Below are 15,353 nucleotides of genomic sequence, written 5' to 3' on the forward strand. Positions count from 1 at the left end.
CCATAAATCTCTCTCAGGAGGGGTCTTCTCATTCGCCACGCGGGCATGTTTGTGTGAACTTTGAGAACTGCAGGCTATGCTGTGGTTGGCAAGGTTGTTTACTCGACTGACCCGAGGTGGAACATGATTCTCAGCTTAACTTGTTTTGGTGTCTGGCTTTTGTCAGATGGATGAGAACAAATCATCCTAATGGTTGTAAATAATTTGTAAATGGTTGTAAATTAGAGCAATTTTGTCCTGAAGTCATTCAGTTAACAAACATATCCTGTTCTGATGTGTGTAATACGGTTGAATTTGTTTTGTGGTCAGTGACATGCATACATTTTAATGCAAGATGATTGTTTAGCATAGTCGTAGCATTTTTTTTTGTTTTACATTTGTTTTTTATAGAAAGGTCACATCTATTTATTTTATGTGTTATACAATACAGACTGTTTCAAAGCAGCTTTGTAATGAAAAGGAGATCATGTTACAAAATTTGTCAGTTTTGAAACCATGTGTTTCCTACTAAGCGGCTCTAATGAAGACAATAGTTGCATTTATTCAGCTCTATTTCGATAAGCGTCAGTTCAGTTCTATTCATTGATAATGTTTTTTTTTTTAACCAAAAGAAATGGTGTATGCCCAAATCAATAGGTCTTGTGACAAAAGCACATCACAGTATATATTTGAAGTCAGTTTTAAGTAACTAAATTAAGCACTCTTAAAGTGATTTCTTAGAGCAGGGGTGCCCAAACATTTTCTTATGAAGGGCCAAAATCCAAGCTTGATTGAGAGCTGTGGGCCGAAGGTAAATATAGCAAACTGTATAACATTAAAGTTGCCATGGGTAATTTTCTAATTTATTTAATAATAATTAAAAAGAAAAAGAAAATGTTTCTTCAAACGTATTTACTAATGCATTCTAATTTTTCGAAAATGTATATTATTTTTACAAACTTTGCCTTGATTTGCATGCTAATGTCTTCTGCTTTTCCCCTATGCGTTAAGTGACACTATGTACATTTAAAAAAATCTATTTAATTTACAACATTTTATTGAAACATTTAATTTAATTTTGTTTATTTGTAGCTCAACAATAAAACAAACAGACAAAAGGTTACATTGAAATAGAAATGAGAATCTCTGTTAAAGGCATTCCCCAACCGTTCCCAATCATTTTTCCTCTGGCGGGCCAAATCAAAGAATACAAAGGGCCAGCTTGGCCCGCAGGCCCTAGTTTGGGCATCTCTGCCTTAGAGTATTCATTTATTTAGTGTTTTATATATTTCTATGTCACGTGAATGAATTAATATTTTGTATTGGCTATAGTAGAGACCTGTCAAGATATCTAGTTTTTATTGTACGATATATTTCACCAAAATATATTGCAATAAACAATATTATTGTCATTTTAAGACCATTTTATTCCACTCATTATATAATGTAATATATTCACAATGCAAGTATACTTTCTCAAAGAACACATACTATTTTATTCTTAAGTAAATTTAATTTAATTATAGTCATTTTAACAATTTAATAATTAGGCAATAGAATCAGAATGTGAAAACGCATATTCTAAATAAGTAATAATAAATGTTAACAAAATGCGCAAGGTAAAAAGTAACAGAGGCTGTGATATCTTTTTATGATATTTTTTTTAACTACACTGACACTGACACCTCCAATAAAGATAGAGATGTTGAACATCATTTAAAATGTAGCTAGAATTGGTTTTTATGTATGGCCGGTATGAAATTCTGACGGTATGATAACCTTGGATAAAAATATCACAGTATTGTGCTCACTGCTCTAAAATATATTCTTTTTAAATGTCTGGGTAAAAAAACAAAAATCTTTTCCCCCTTTGAAAACAATATATTCTATTCGATTTATGGTATTTTGGAGTAGTAAACATTTCAGGCTATACAATTCAAATGCATCATTGACTTCTGCTGTCTTCATTTGTTTCAAAAACACGGATTACTGTACAATTTAAAACGGCATATTTGGATATTTTTTCTGCTGGAGATACTGTTCTAAAAAACAAGACAAAATGTAAATAAAAGATCTTACACTTACCTTAGGGATGGTATTACAGAAAATGTTGGCGGTATTAAAACCTTGACTTTTCCAAACCACAGTATACCTTGAAAACGTTTAGCATCCCATGCCTAATGGGCGATATATATTGTATCACCAAAAATGATTGAGGTCATGTCCATGTGTTGTGCGATAAGTCAATATTGATTGTGACAGGCCTAGCTAGCACACATTAGCATTTTAAATGCAACACGTTGGTAACACAGTGATAGTAATAATATCAGCATAGCTAAGCATTTATCTATTAAGTTTCCTCTTTTTTTGAGTAAATATGTTTTAAAATGCATTTCATCATTTATTCTAGTACATTTCACATTTTTTAAGAATTACAGTCAAAACCAAAGAAATCAAATTTAGATGAAAAATACCATTTTGTTTCATCAGTTGGAAAATATTTGAGTACATTGTACGTCATTTACTTTTTTCTTCTTCAGTGTGACGTATTTAAAAGTATAGTTAACCAAAATATTCTGCCATTGTTTTCTCATCATCCTCTTGTTCCAAACCTGTTGGACTTTCTTTCTTCTGTTGACCACAAAAAGATGTTTTGAAGAAAGCTGGAAGCCTGTCACCATTGACTTTCATAATATAGTATATTCTTTAGTGTTCAACAGAATGAAGAATTTTTAAATAAAACCATTAATTTTCATCTCTGGCGGTCATAAAATGTCAAAATAAATAAAAATAATTAATTGAGTATATTTCTAAAAGTTTTTATGGACTTATTAAACTGTGTGTGGTGTGGTGTGTGTGTTCATTGTTGTTTTTTTATTGACCCTTGTGCTTGTGTGAAGGTGTTGCATTGTTCTTGTGAGATGTCTGGGCCTCCTCAAGCTGATTAACTAGTGCTTTATTCCGTTGCATAACAACCTGAACCTGATCATTATATGCACCACCACTGTGTATGCGAAAGTGAATTCCCATCATTCTACAGCATCGAAAGATATTACTCACAGAATGCAAACCACTTATTACTCTGAGAATTTGCCATTGCGTTGTGTCTTGAGAATGTTGCTGCATTCCAGGATGCATTGCATGTCATTGAATGCCTCGGATAATTGTAAACATTTCTGCTATCTTTTTCTCTCTCGCACTACTCAGAATGATGCTCGGGGTCCGATGGTTTCGGGACGGCTGGATTTCGACCAGAACGTGGACTTCTCGGACACGATGGTCCAAAAAAACCTGGATGAGATCAAGGACCAGATAAAGCGAGAGATCCGCAAAGAACTGAAGATTAAAGAAGGAGCAGAGAACCTGAGGAAGGTCACCACTGATAAGAAGAGTCTGGCGTATGTGGACAACATGCTGAAAAAGTCTAACAAGAAGGTAGAGGAGCTGCACCAGGAGCTTCAGGAACTGAACGCACACATAGTGGTGAAGGACCCTGAGGAGGTTGTAGGTATGGCTGGTTTTATTCCTCCATCAAAATTCATATCACTTCTATATAGATATAGATATTATTATTATTATTATTATTATTATTTTAATTGTTGCCAAAATTTCAGAAAATCACCATGTTTTAACATGTATTACCATGTTTTATTATTAGGTTATAGCACTAGGCCAACAAATAATATAAATGATTTCATGAGATGTTTTCTGCTACTTAAAGGTTTAGCCAAGAATTAAATTTTATTATTAATGCTCATCCCAAGGCATCTAAAATTGGGTTTGCTGCTAATTTTAATTTGTTGTTAATTTACTCACCCTCAGGCAATCTAAATTAAAAAAATAATAATAATAATTAATTTTTTTTCAGCAGAACACTACGGTTTTATTTTTTTATTATTATTTATTTATTTATTTTATTTATTTATTTATTTTTATTTTTTTTATTTATTCATAATATGCAAATCTGCAGCTGGCAGCACTTTGATAGTTAAAATAATAAAAGAAAATACAAGAAATGTATAATGATCTCCTTTCAGACTAGCATGAGCATAATCTCTTTGACACACTTGCTGAAGCTGTGGCATGGAGTAAGGAAAATATTGTGGTCTATTTTGTAAACGTTCAATGTAACTCAGATTCTTATTTTTCTCAGTTTTTCTTCACAAGACCTCAATATATTGCCAGGATCCATGGGTAATAATTTTGTTTTATGCGTATATTTTTTTGACACAAATTTGCATTGATTTGCGTTCTAAGGATAAGCACCATGGTTTCAGGCAAAATTATTGTTTAATGATACACAAAAAAAAATAAATCATTTACATCGTAGATGGTCTGAGAGTGAATACATGCACAAAATTTGTAATAATATTTATACGTTTTCTTTCACACAGACTGAAATAATTAAACGACAGTATATAAAAAAAAAACTTATGCTCAATCATGTAATTGGAACATCAGAAAAGTTTTCCTAAATGACAAACAAGTGGTTGAATCTTTTAATATTAACTTATGTTGTGGTTTGTCTAAAATTTGTAAATCAGAAATATCATTGTGGTGTGGACCGATTTCAAAAATAAAATGGCTAAAGTAAATAATAATAATAATAATACCATGTTTTTGGAAGGTTCTTCAGCACTCCATGTAAGTAACACTAGTGCAGTTTGCATTGAAGAGTACCATGTTATTACTATTTCAACCTGACAAAGACCTTGGTACTATTACCACCACAGCCCTTTTTTGCTCTGCTGTGGTTGTACAACCAAGGGCTTCGTATCCAAAACAACAGTTATCCAAGGGTATTACTCTACACTGTAATAGATTGCTGAAAAAAAAAATCACCACAACAAAGAACAATGATAATGATTTGCCAGGGGTTTAAAGGATTATCAAAAATAGAAGGTTTTGTACAGTATTTGTGCTTACACAAGAGGCTCACATTTACGTTTTGAAACTGTTACTTACTTGAACCACCAGCTAATTTTAGAAGGAGGAACGTATGTTTACTAGCCTGGGTGTTTTTATTTCCCTGTAATTTTTGTATTGATAACGCTGCAATAATTTAATGTGACCCCCAAGTTATATCATAAATGAATGCAAAGCAACAATATGACGTACATGGATGAAGTCTCTCTATATGTGTTATGTTAAGCTCGTGGCATTTTCTGTTATGACACATATTACAGTGCGTCTCTTTGTGAACGGTTACTATATATAAAGAAAAGAGCAGAAGAAAAGCTAAGAGCTTTCTTTATTTATAAATGCTTTATTAACAAGAACTACCACATACTGTTTCATTTTACAACAAATATATGTCCTATGTCTTAACTGGTATAAAACAAAAAATAATAAAATAAAATAATAAAACAAAAGTGAGGAAAGAATAAATAATTGCAATGAATATGAAATATTCTAGATGTATTTTAAAATTTTCCATTTCCATAAATTATTAACTGCAATTTTAGCATAGATGCATGTTTTTTTTCGCAAAAAAAATGATAAAGGAGGAGCGTATATTACCCCGTTTTAACTGCCGTTCTGTTTTTGGATTTTGATATCACATTTTTATAAATATATTCTCTTTTTTTTCTATCACAATGAGGATAAGATTGCTTTTTGTAAACTTGCATTTGTAAATGTGAAATTTGTTTTAAAATGCCATCAGTCACGCTTACTGATAAGATCTTAACCCTCAAGATCGGCTTTTTGGCTATACAGTGGTAATGAATTTAAAATTGGACCGCACACAATGCACTTCTATACTGAAAGAATCCTTAATGTCTTATACAGTAAACACGCCACAACACGCTCTTACTTTCAGTTTTGATTTAACTGTTGCACACATTTACTAGTTCATGAATATCCTTGTTTTGACATCCTTATTTTGCATCAGTGTTAGGTGAGAACACAGTTTTAGTTGTTTGTTTGTGAATGAGCAGGCTTCTATGTCAGTGCTTAAATGTAAGGTCATAGATCAGTAAAGCCTATTATTGGCACATTCATTTTTAACCTGTATTGTCCAACTCCTAATATGTTCATATAATAATTAATTTGCTCTCTCCTAGAGTATATCATTCATTTTCTTGTCGGCTTATTCTCTTTATTAATCTGGGGTCGCCACAGCGGAATGAACCGCCAACTTATCCAGCATTTGTTTTACGCAGTGGATGCCCTTCCAGCCGCAACCCATCTCTGGGAAACATCCACACACACTCATTCACGCTCATACACTACAGACAATTTAGCCTACCCAATTCACCTGTACCACTTGTCTTTGGACTGTGGGGAAACCGGAGCACCCGGAGGAAGCACCCAAAGGAAACCCACGTGAACGCAGAGAGAACATGCGAACTCCACACAGCCAACTGACCCAGCCGAGGCTCGAACCAGCGACCTTCTTGCTGTGAGGCGACAGCACTACCTACTGCGCCACTGTGTCGCCGATCTAGAGTATATCATAAACTTAAAATGTTAGAGATATGCATAGTTAAATTATATACAAATTTACCTAAACTGGATAGATTTTAGTCTAGAGAAGATTTAGTGAGCTAAAAGTTAAGTCGACTAAAATTAAAATGAATTCAGAAGGCTAAAATATTACCCCCCACATTTCACGTTTTAAAACTGCAACATGATGTCAGTTTTAGTCAATTTAATATTCTCCAGAGGCACTAGACAGCCAGCCTGTGACCACATACCTGCCGAATAGAGTAATGATTTTATACTGGTGATTCTGCAGATATGCATGTCATGCAAAAGTGCCACATTTTTAGAAACTGTATCAAGTTGACACTGGAACTACCAGAATTCTGTAACTAGAATTACCACAGCAGACATTCTGACAGTTCTCATATCAGATGTCATATTGTTATATCAGATTTACATTCAAACCTTCTATTGAGATATTAAAGTTAAGCTTTGAATGTCTGTCATATTTACTGTAGTCATCACCATAATTCTATATTATATTTTACTAAATACTATTTATTTGGGAATATAGCCTATGAATGTATAGTTAGGCTACATTAGACAACCCACTTATGTTGACGCCTCACTTTCCTTTTCATTTCACAATGTCTGAGGTAAAGTTATGTTTTTGCTAACAGAAAGTTTTTGTTATCAGGAAGTTGCTAGGCAACAGTGGCACGCATATTTAGTCACAAGGGAAAAGTAGCTGACACTGAATTGCAAGCGGTTATTTTGATCACTATCGTAGTTCTAGGTCGAGAAAAAGTCAGAATTTTGTGTTGTAATTTTAGTAAAATAACATTAGAATGTAATATACACATTTAGTAAAAGTCAGGGAATTACATATACATACATACATACATACATACATACATATATATATATATATATATATATATATATATATATATATATATATAAATAATGTGTGTGTTTTATTTCAACAAAGCTATTCAATTGTAAAAATTGCCTCTGTAATTCTAGTGCTAAAAGAATTTCAACTTTTACACAGTGTCATTCATCAATGTCAGTTCCAAAGCAGTGAACCAATCAGAACTCAGATGTAGGACAAACATTGCAGGCTTCTGTTTACAGTAGCAAGTTTGCATGACATTTTTTTTTTAAAGCCAAGATAGTGGAGGTGGTGTTTTAAAGAGCAAAAAACACATTCCTGAGTGCTCCGCCTTGCAATTATTAGATTCAAGATGTGTTGTGTGTGACTGGCATCTTACTGCTGTTTATGTCCTGTGTGATATACCTGCTGTTGTTGATTCAGAAAGGCCCTGACTTGATCCGCAGCTTTAAAATCATTTTAAAGACCACAATTCACACAATTTAAGGATTTTTGGACAAAAAAAAAAGCACAAGGCTTTGAATCTGCTAATGACCCAAAGCCCATCTGAATGTTAGGAGATCTGGATGACACCCACAATCTTATTTAAAATCTTCATTGTAATCGTTGTCAACTGCAATAAAACCAACTGGTTTCTTTTTCTGTGACCTTGTGGTTGAAAAAAATGACATAGTTTCTTTCCCGACACTGCTTTTCAATCTCAAGACACTGCTTTTGTGCTGTAATGTTAGTTTGAATATTCATTTTTTGTGATAATGTATGCTCTTTAAAAAGTTTCAATTCTTTAAGTGAAATTAAAAAGATAATTTTTTATTATTCTTAAAATAATTATAAATTAAATAAATAAAAAATATGTTTACTCATCTTCTGCTTGTTCCAATCCTGTTTGTTTCCTTTTTTTTTGGTGAACACAAAGGAAAATATACTGAAGAATGTAAAAAAAAACAAACAGCCTTTGCCTTCCATAGTTTGTTTGTTTCTTCTGTTGGATGTTTCAATCAGGCCTGTCACAATAAGGATCTTTTGTTGTGAGATATATTGTCACAGAAATTGTTGCCATAAGCTATATTATTGCATTTTTGAGATCCTTTTATGCCATTGATTATGTAATGATTATATAACAGCATAATAATAACCATAAATACTTTAAATAGCCATAAAGACTTTAAAATATTTATCATTCTTAAGGTTATTTATTCTATAATTTGATGTTAAAAAGGTAAATGTCCTGTTATACATAATGTTCTATTAGGTAAATTCTCACGTTTAAACTTTGTCATCTGTGAGGTGGAATGTAAATGTTATTGTAAAATGGCTTTAATGTTATGCTCAACAAAATATTAAGTTCCAACTATTGCACGATAAGTCGAAATATTGATTATTGTGACAGGCCTAGTTTCAGTGACTGCTTTTTTACCAATGTTTTTTTCAGAATATATTGGTTTGTGTTTAACAGAAGAAAGTAATTCATAAATGCTAGGAACAATTTTGCGTGGACTATTCTTTTAATGTGATTTTTTTTTTGTTGTATCAGTGACTTAGTGTGTTTTTAAATGATGAGATAATGGTTTAGTCAAACTTTAGTTGATAAGTTAAATATCAAGCATCATATTACCCGTGGTAAACACTTTATACATGTTTATCACACATTGCATTATTCATTTTAGTTCTTTCCTTACATAAGTTTTGCCACTTAAAGGGAAACTTTTACAAACATGTAAAATGTCTCCTTCAGAAAAGGTTCAACATCTTTTCATTTCTAGCTTTTCTCTGCATGTCTTAAATAAATGTTGACTATAGTTTTACATTGACCAAATCTGTTAGCTAATCTGGCCTTTGATCTGAATCGTATTTAAATTTGATTTATTTTTTGGTTTTATAATGTTTAGTCAGGATATTCTGTTTTTTAGTCAAGTTTTGGTTGACATAGGAATCATAATTCTAGTCAACAAAAACATGATATTTTAGTTGTGTTTCAGTCACTCTAAATAATGGGTAAACAATATCACAATAATTTTGCTTTGCATCATAGTTGTGATTACGAATGATGATTATCGTCATTTGAGAAAGGTCATCAGAATTATTTCAATTTCACATCAATTTCAGATCTAAAGAATATCAAATCATACATGATTCACAAGTTATCTTCTTAATTTAGCATTGTCATTAGCATATTACATTGAAATTCCTGTTTTAGTAATGTTTTTCTTATTATAACTGAATGAACAAACAAACAAGTGAAAGGCATAAACAAGCTTGTATTTGGCCTCAGAGGATTCAAGGTGTGTTTCCAGTGTGGTGCATTTGGATGTGTGTTTTTATTGCTCGTACAAAAGCAACCTGGTCATCTTCACGAGGGGGAGGGTGATGGAGGGATTAGAGGAGAATTAGGACAGGAAGTGTGTCTTTCCTGGCATTAGTAGTGGGACACCCATGACAAATCTGATGCTTTTCCTGGTTCCACAAACACTTAATAAAAAAAATCACTGAATTGTATTCTTCTTTCTCTCTCCCTCTTACTCTTTCTTTGTTTTCCTCTTTATCTTTTTTTCTCTTTCTTTCTTTAAAGTGAGCTGAAACAACACAATTCTTCTTGAAACAACACTTGAAACAACACTTCTATTTTGGACAACGTACAGTAGTTGTTTTATGTTCAATCCACTTGGATTTGTTACGTTAACTTTAATTTTATTGGGACAACAATTAGTTTTATGGAACCCTGCTCTTTCTTTCTTTCTTTCTTTCTTTAGAACTTTTCAGATCGTATAAATTATAAATTGTAGATTGCAGATTGTAGTGAGTTTGCTTGCATGTTTATGAAATGCATAGAATGTCTCTGGGCCAGTTGGTTTGTTTTATTCATGATCCTGTGATTCACTCACCAAACTTCAGGAAGTTTCATGTGTTTACAAATAGGAGTCTCTGTTCTAGATAAGGTTATTCTGAATATCCTAAATCTCAGTATAATTAGATGAGGAATTCCCATCAACTCTACTGGATTTTTGTTTAATCTTCAATACAAGTACAAATAAAAATGACCAAATATATAAATGAAACAATACCAGTTTTTTTTTTTTTTTACAGTAAAAGTCATCACATGCTGTTTGACTCCTTGTCGGTTTGCTTATTTTATTGTTATTATTGTCACTATTAAGATTATTGAGCCCATGACATTGCAGTAATTCATTTCTCAATGCACAGCCTAGATCAATTATCTTTACATCACATTCTTGGATAAAATCATGCAAAGTTATTATTACAAATGTAATCAGTTTTGACTTGTGTGTGATTGTAAATCGCTTGGTTCAAAATCAAATGTGTTTATATTTAAAGACCAGGACATTCCTGTAGGTTGCAGTAGTCTGTATTCACATTTCACAAAGTGAAACCGGAACTAGTGCTACACACATACAAATCATAAACTTATACATACAATTATCACAGTACTTGCTGCTAGGGATGTGTGGTAGTTTTGTGTGCTTGAACTTATTTACAATAAAAAGAGAGGGATTAATTAATGTAAATGTTGTCTGATAGTCTTTTTCACTTAGAAATATTTAGTGGACATCCAGTTTTTGTGTTGCCTCTTGACTTGTGTCATTTGCTTAGTTTTGTCACTACAGTTTTTGTTCTACATGCTGAATTGGGCAAACTTAAGTAATTGATTATCCACTGTCACACTTTTAGTTTAATATGTCTAACCTAAGCACTTTCTAAAGAACAACACAAATCATTGTGAAATATTTCTGCTTATGTTTTCGTTTCTTTTTGGCTTTAGACTTTTAAAAAGTGAAAGTCAATGTACAAAATCACTACATGAAGGCACTGTAAGCCTTTACTTTTTTAAAATCTTTTTTACACAAATGGCAATTCCTAACATGTCAGTGTTAAAGAGCATTGGCTTCTCTGTGGAAGAGTCATTTGTATTCATGTTCCCACAAGATGATGAGAAATAAATTAATCTAAGCAAATGATCAGATTTATACTAGGGCTGCACAATATATTGTTTCAGCATCAATATCACAATGTGTGCATTCGCAATAGCCAGCATCTGCATTATCTAAAGCACAGCAATGAAGAATGCACAGTGTTTACATTTTACATTATGTTTGATTATTCAATAGGGGCAGGACAAAATAGCGATATGCATGAGGTGGCACTTATCATTATGGTGGATCAAACATATATCAATGTTGCAACTCTAAGAAATAAATGTTCTGTTAATAATAGAAATACATCTTATAACTATTTGTTGCATTTTTCCCTCTTCATTTACAAATATCATGATATATTGTGAATTTTTTTTGTGATTATATCGTGATGTTTCATTATCGGAGGCAAAATATGATAATATCAAATCATATCGTATTACTGCACCTGAATTTCTGACTACTTCACTTTTATCTTATTTATTTAGTCTTGCAATATTTTCTCTCCTCTAGTATTATTCCAATCAAAGTTAATTATTTACTCCCAATAGAGCTTCTTATAGCTTTAAATAGAATTCTGCCAAAATTGTATTCATATCGCATTATAAATCGCAGAAAAATAAAATATCGCAATGTCATATTTTTCCAATATCGTGCAGCCATAATATGAACCTGTTTTTAATAACAAACCTGTTTCATAATCAAACTATAACTGTGTAATCTAGCTAATCGTGGAGTGATGGCTGGCAGAGATTTAATTTCATTGGTTAGTGTTCAATAAGACAGCCCTGCAAGCGTCAGTACTGATTATGTTTGCTTTAGTTGTTATATGTATGCACATAATCGTATGCATATCATTTATCTTATTTTCTCACTGACTCCCGTATGGTTTGTTCACTGTCACTTTATACCAGACCCCTCATTTGAGTGATGCTAATCTGTGGTGGTTAGTACGATGAGCCATTCTGTTGTAATTGGTCTATTGCATGCAGCATGTGTCAAAAACAATGTGTTGAAAAAAGCAGGCGGGGTACAGTATATGTGTGAGCCTGATGCAGGAACATTTGATAAAGCACTGCAATTTGTACACCAGCCTGTTGCTCTATTCTTCATAACTCTAAGTAATAACTCAAGACAATCATTCAGTATTATTCAACAATGGCAGTGTAAACTGGTCATAGGTTTGTTCTCCTGCGTGAGAGCTTTGGTTGACATGTCCAAGCCATTGAAATCATATCACGTCTCTTTCCGTGTCCAGTGTGAAAGCTGCTGTAACAGGTCAACCAGAGACCTACAAGCTGCACTAAGCAAGCACACACAACTAAATACGTAATTTTGCATGCTATATTTTACAGCCTCAACTTTAGGCAATGGGTGGCTCGGTGGCTTAGTGATAAGCACTGTGACCTCACAGCAAGAAGGTCAGTGGTTCGAATCCCAGCTTGGTTAGTTGGCATTTCTGTATGTAGTTTGCATGTTCTCCCCGTGTTTGCGTGGGTTTCCTCTATGTGCTCCAGTTTCCCCCACAGTCCAAAGACATGCTCTATAGGTAAATGTATGGATGTCTCCCAGTACTGGGTTGCAGTTGGAAGGGCATCCGCTGTGTAAAACATGTGCTGGATAAGTTGGCAGTTTATTCTGCTGTGGCGACCCCTGATGAATAAAGGGACTAAACCGAAGTAAATGAATGAATGAACTTTAGGCAATAAAATGATTTTCTCTCAGTGCATCTTTTGTCATAAATAAGGTCATACTTTAATCCCACCCCTTGTGTTCTGCTATACTGTTTGAAGTGAGGGGGGTCAAATTTTCCAGGGTCTGCGCACACAAGATTTGGGTCGCAAGGAATCTAGTAAAGATCTAGTTGGATGGCAATTCATATTAACAACTCTGAGTCCACTCTTTCTTTTAAAAAGTCAAGAACTTCATACACTGTGCATTTAGATGTAAAACTGGATGCTTTCACCTCAAGCTGTTACATATTGCATGAAAATTTATATAAAAAAATCCATGATAGGGACACTTTAAATAGTCATGTGTTCTGACAAAAAAAGAACGAAAGCTTTGCAACCATTAAACACAAAGAAAGATCCTGCCCCAGATGATAAACATGTTGCTGTTCTTTTCGCAGAATCTGCCTATAAATTAAAATAGTCTCTGCGTGAGACAATTTAAAAGTTTAAATGACTTTATTAAATGTTTAATTTGTTAAATTATTCATTTGTTTAGGATATTTTTCACCTTCAAATTCTAATGTTTACATATTAACAATAAAATTGTCCTGTATTCTTTAAAGTGCTCTTTATTTCTGCAATACTAAATTTGTATATGATGTATATTGTCATATGCTATTGTCATATACTAGGAGTATATGAGTGGCATAATCAATTTTAAAAACATTTGTTACAAAAAAAAGTTATTGTGCCCTTCCCAGTAGTTTATATAACTTCTTGATTGATATAAGGAAACATCCACATCTCATCTAATAGTGAGGTTTTTGGTATGGTTATTAAAATAGTGCATTGATTGATGCATGTCATGTTGAGTTTTATGTTAGTGGTATTAAATATTTTTATTAATTAGAATTTAGTTATCATTTAAATTAATGTATAGATTCTATATGTCTATATGTCATGACAGCTGTCAGAAACCTTCACAGGTGTATAATTTGTGTTAAAGTTTTCTTGTCAGAACTTGAGTAGATGATCTCATCATTCTGAACCTCAGCTATTCATAAAACAAACCTGAAGTGTACAGTAGGATTGTTTGCATGTGTTTGTGAGTTCCACAGTGACAAAATATCAATTTGTTATTTATAAAAAAAAAAAAAGTTTTAAGTATTTTTAACTTCACCTAATATTAGATGTGATTTAGATTTTTTTTAGAATTTCAGTGTGGCTAATTAAGGTAAAGATAAACATATATAAAAAAAACAGAGAATCCAGTTTTGCCCCCTTCTTTCATTTTTTTTTTTTTTGCCTCAAGAGTTTTTTGTTTGTGTTTGCTCAATCTTGTGCAAGCCTTTCCATGATGGCCTAGTTGTTCTCACAGAGAGTCTTTGAGAAACTGGCACACTGTCACCTGAGAGAACATTAGCATTTTTCCTGCCTGCACAAGTCCTTCTCTGGGTGTCATTATATCATTGTCAATTGTGTTTATTTTACAACTCATCAAATGCTAAAGTTAGATCAAAATCTCCCTCATAATATTTGGATACAAGTTTTAACAAGTTGTGCTTTTGGCTCGGAGGTTAAATGTTCTTTATGTTATATAATATACCTTAAGAAATAACTCCAGAGCAAAACATTTATTTAGTCATAGATAGATAATGACTGTACACAATAAACTGTTTTTTTTTATGGCTGATTTTATTGCCAAAGTTTTAGTCTGAGGTGTCAGTTTTATTTCTACACCACAAACCAAGACGTTGTTTTTTATAATAAGAACTACACTTTAATCTGGCAGTACTGTTTTGTTGCCAAAAAGACAACTTGCGCCAAATCGAGCTGTTAATGAATCTGGTCTCAATACTACTCTTCAGATAATTCAGAGTATGGTCATTCTAGCTCTCCTGCATTTAGCATTTGCTGCCCTAAAGGAACAATGTGATTTTTCTTGCGCTAATCTTGTATACGTTTCCTCCAGCATTCCAAAAATGCTCTATGTATTGTTGTTTTACTGTTTTATTAACTCTTTGATGTTGTTTTTGTGTTTGTTCAATATCAGAGTACCCACTAACTCCAGACACCCCCAAGAGTGAAACCCGGATGTCAACCAACAGCAATCGTCTGGCCGCTCTGAAAAAACAGGCTGACATCGAGCTCAAAGTCAAACAAGGAGCGGAAAATATGATACAGATGTATTCCAACGGCTCTTCCAAGGTAATAACCAGTCTTTAGTGGAACAGTGGTGTGTTGGTTTTGTAGACTAATATGTTTGCTGTTGATAAGGACAGTCATTTACGTGGATATAAATTATCTGGAAAGAATGTGCTTTTTTTCTTTTCTTTTTTTTTTTTTTCTCTTTTTTTAGTTTATCTGTCTGTTTTTCTGTATAGCTTTTGTTTTTTTTATCATGTTTTATTTGTGTCCTTTTAAGTTTGTTTAGGTTTTCATAGGTTTTAT

At 32.8% G+C, this 15,353-nt stretch overlaps 1 protein-coding gene across 1 annotated transcript in view; it reads left to right on the plus strand.

Moving 5' to 3' along the window:
* Positions 1–15,353, plus strand: part of pkn2b (protein kinase N2b) — a 70,349-nt gene that overhangs the window by 22,066 nt on the left and 32,930 nt on the right. The window contains exons 2-3 of the mRNA XM_056459794.1: positions 3,187–3,487; positions 14,956–15,110. Of these exons, the coding sequence (XP_056315769.1) occupies positions 3,187–3,487; positions 14,956–15,110 (456 nt within the window). The remainder of the gene's footprint in view (positions 1–3,186; positions 3,488–14,955; positions 15,111–15,353) is intronic.

Source organism: Danio aesculapii, chromosome 6, assembly GCF_903798145.1.
Source record: "Danio aesculapii chromosome 6, fDanAes4.1, whole genome shotgun sequence".
Classification (NCBI taxonomy): Eukaryota; Metazoa; Chordata; class Actinopteri; order Cypriniformes; family Danionidae; genus Danio; species Danio aesculapii.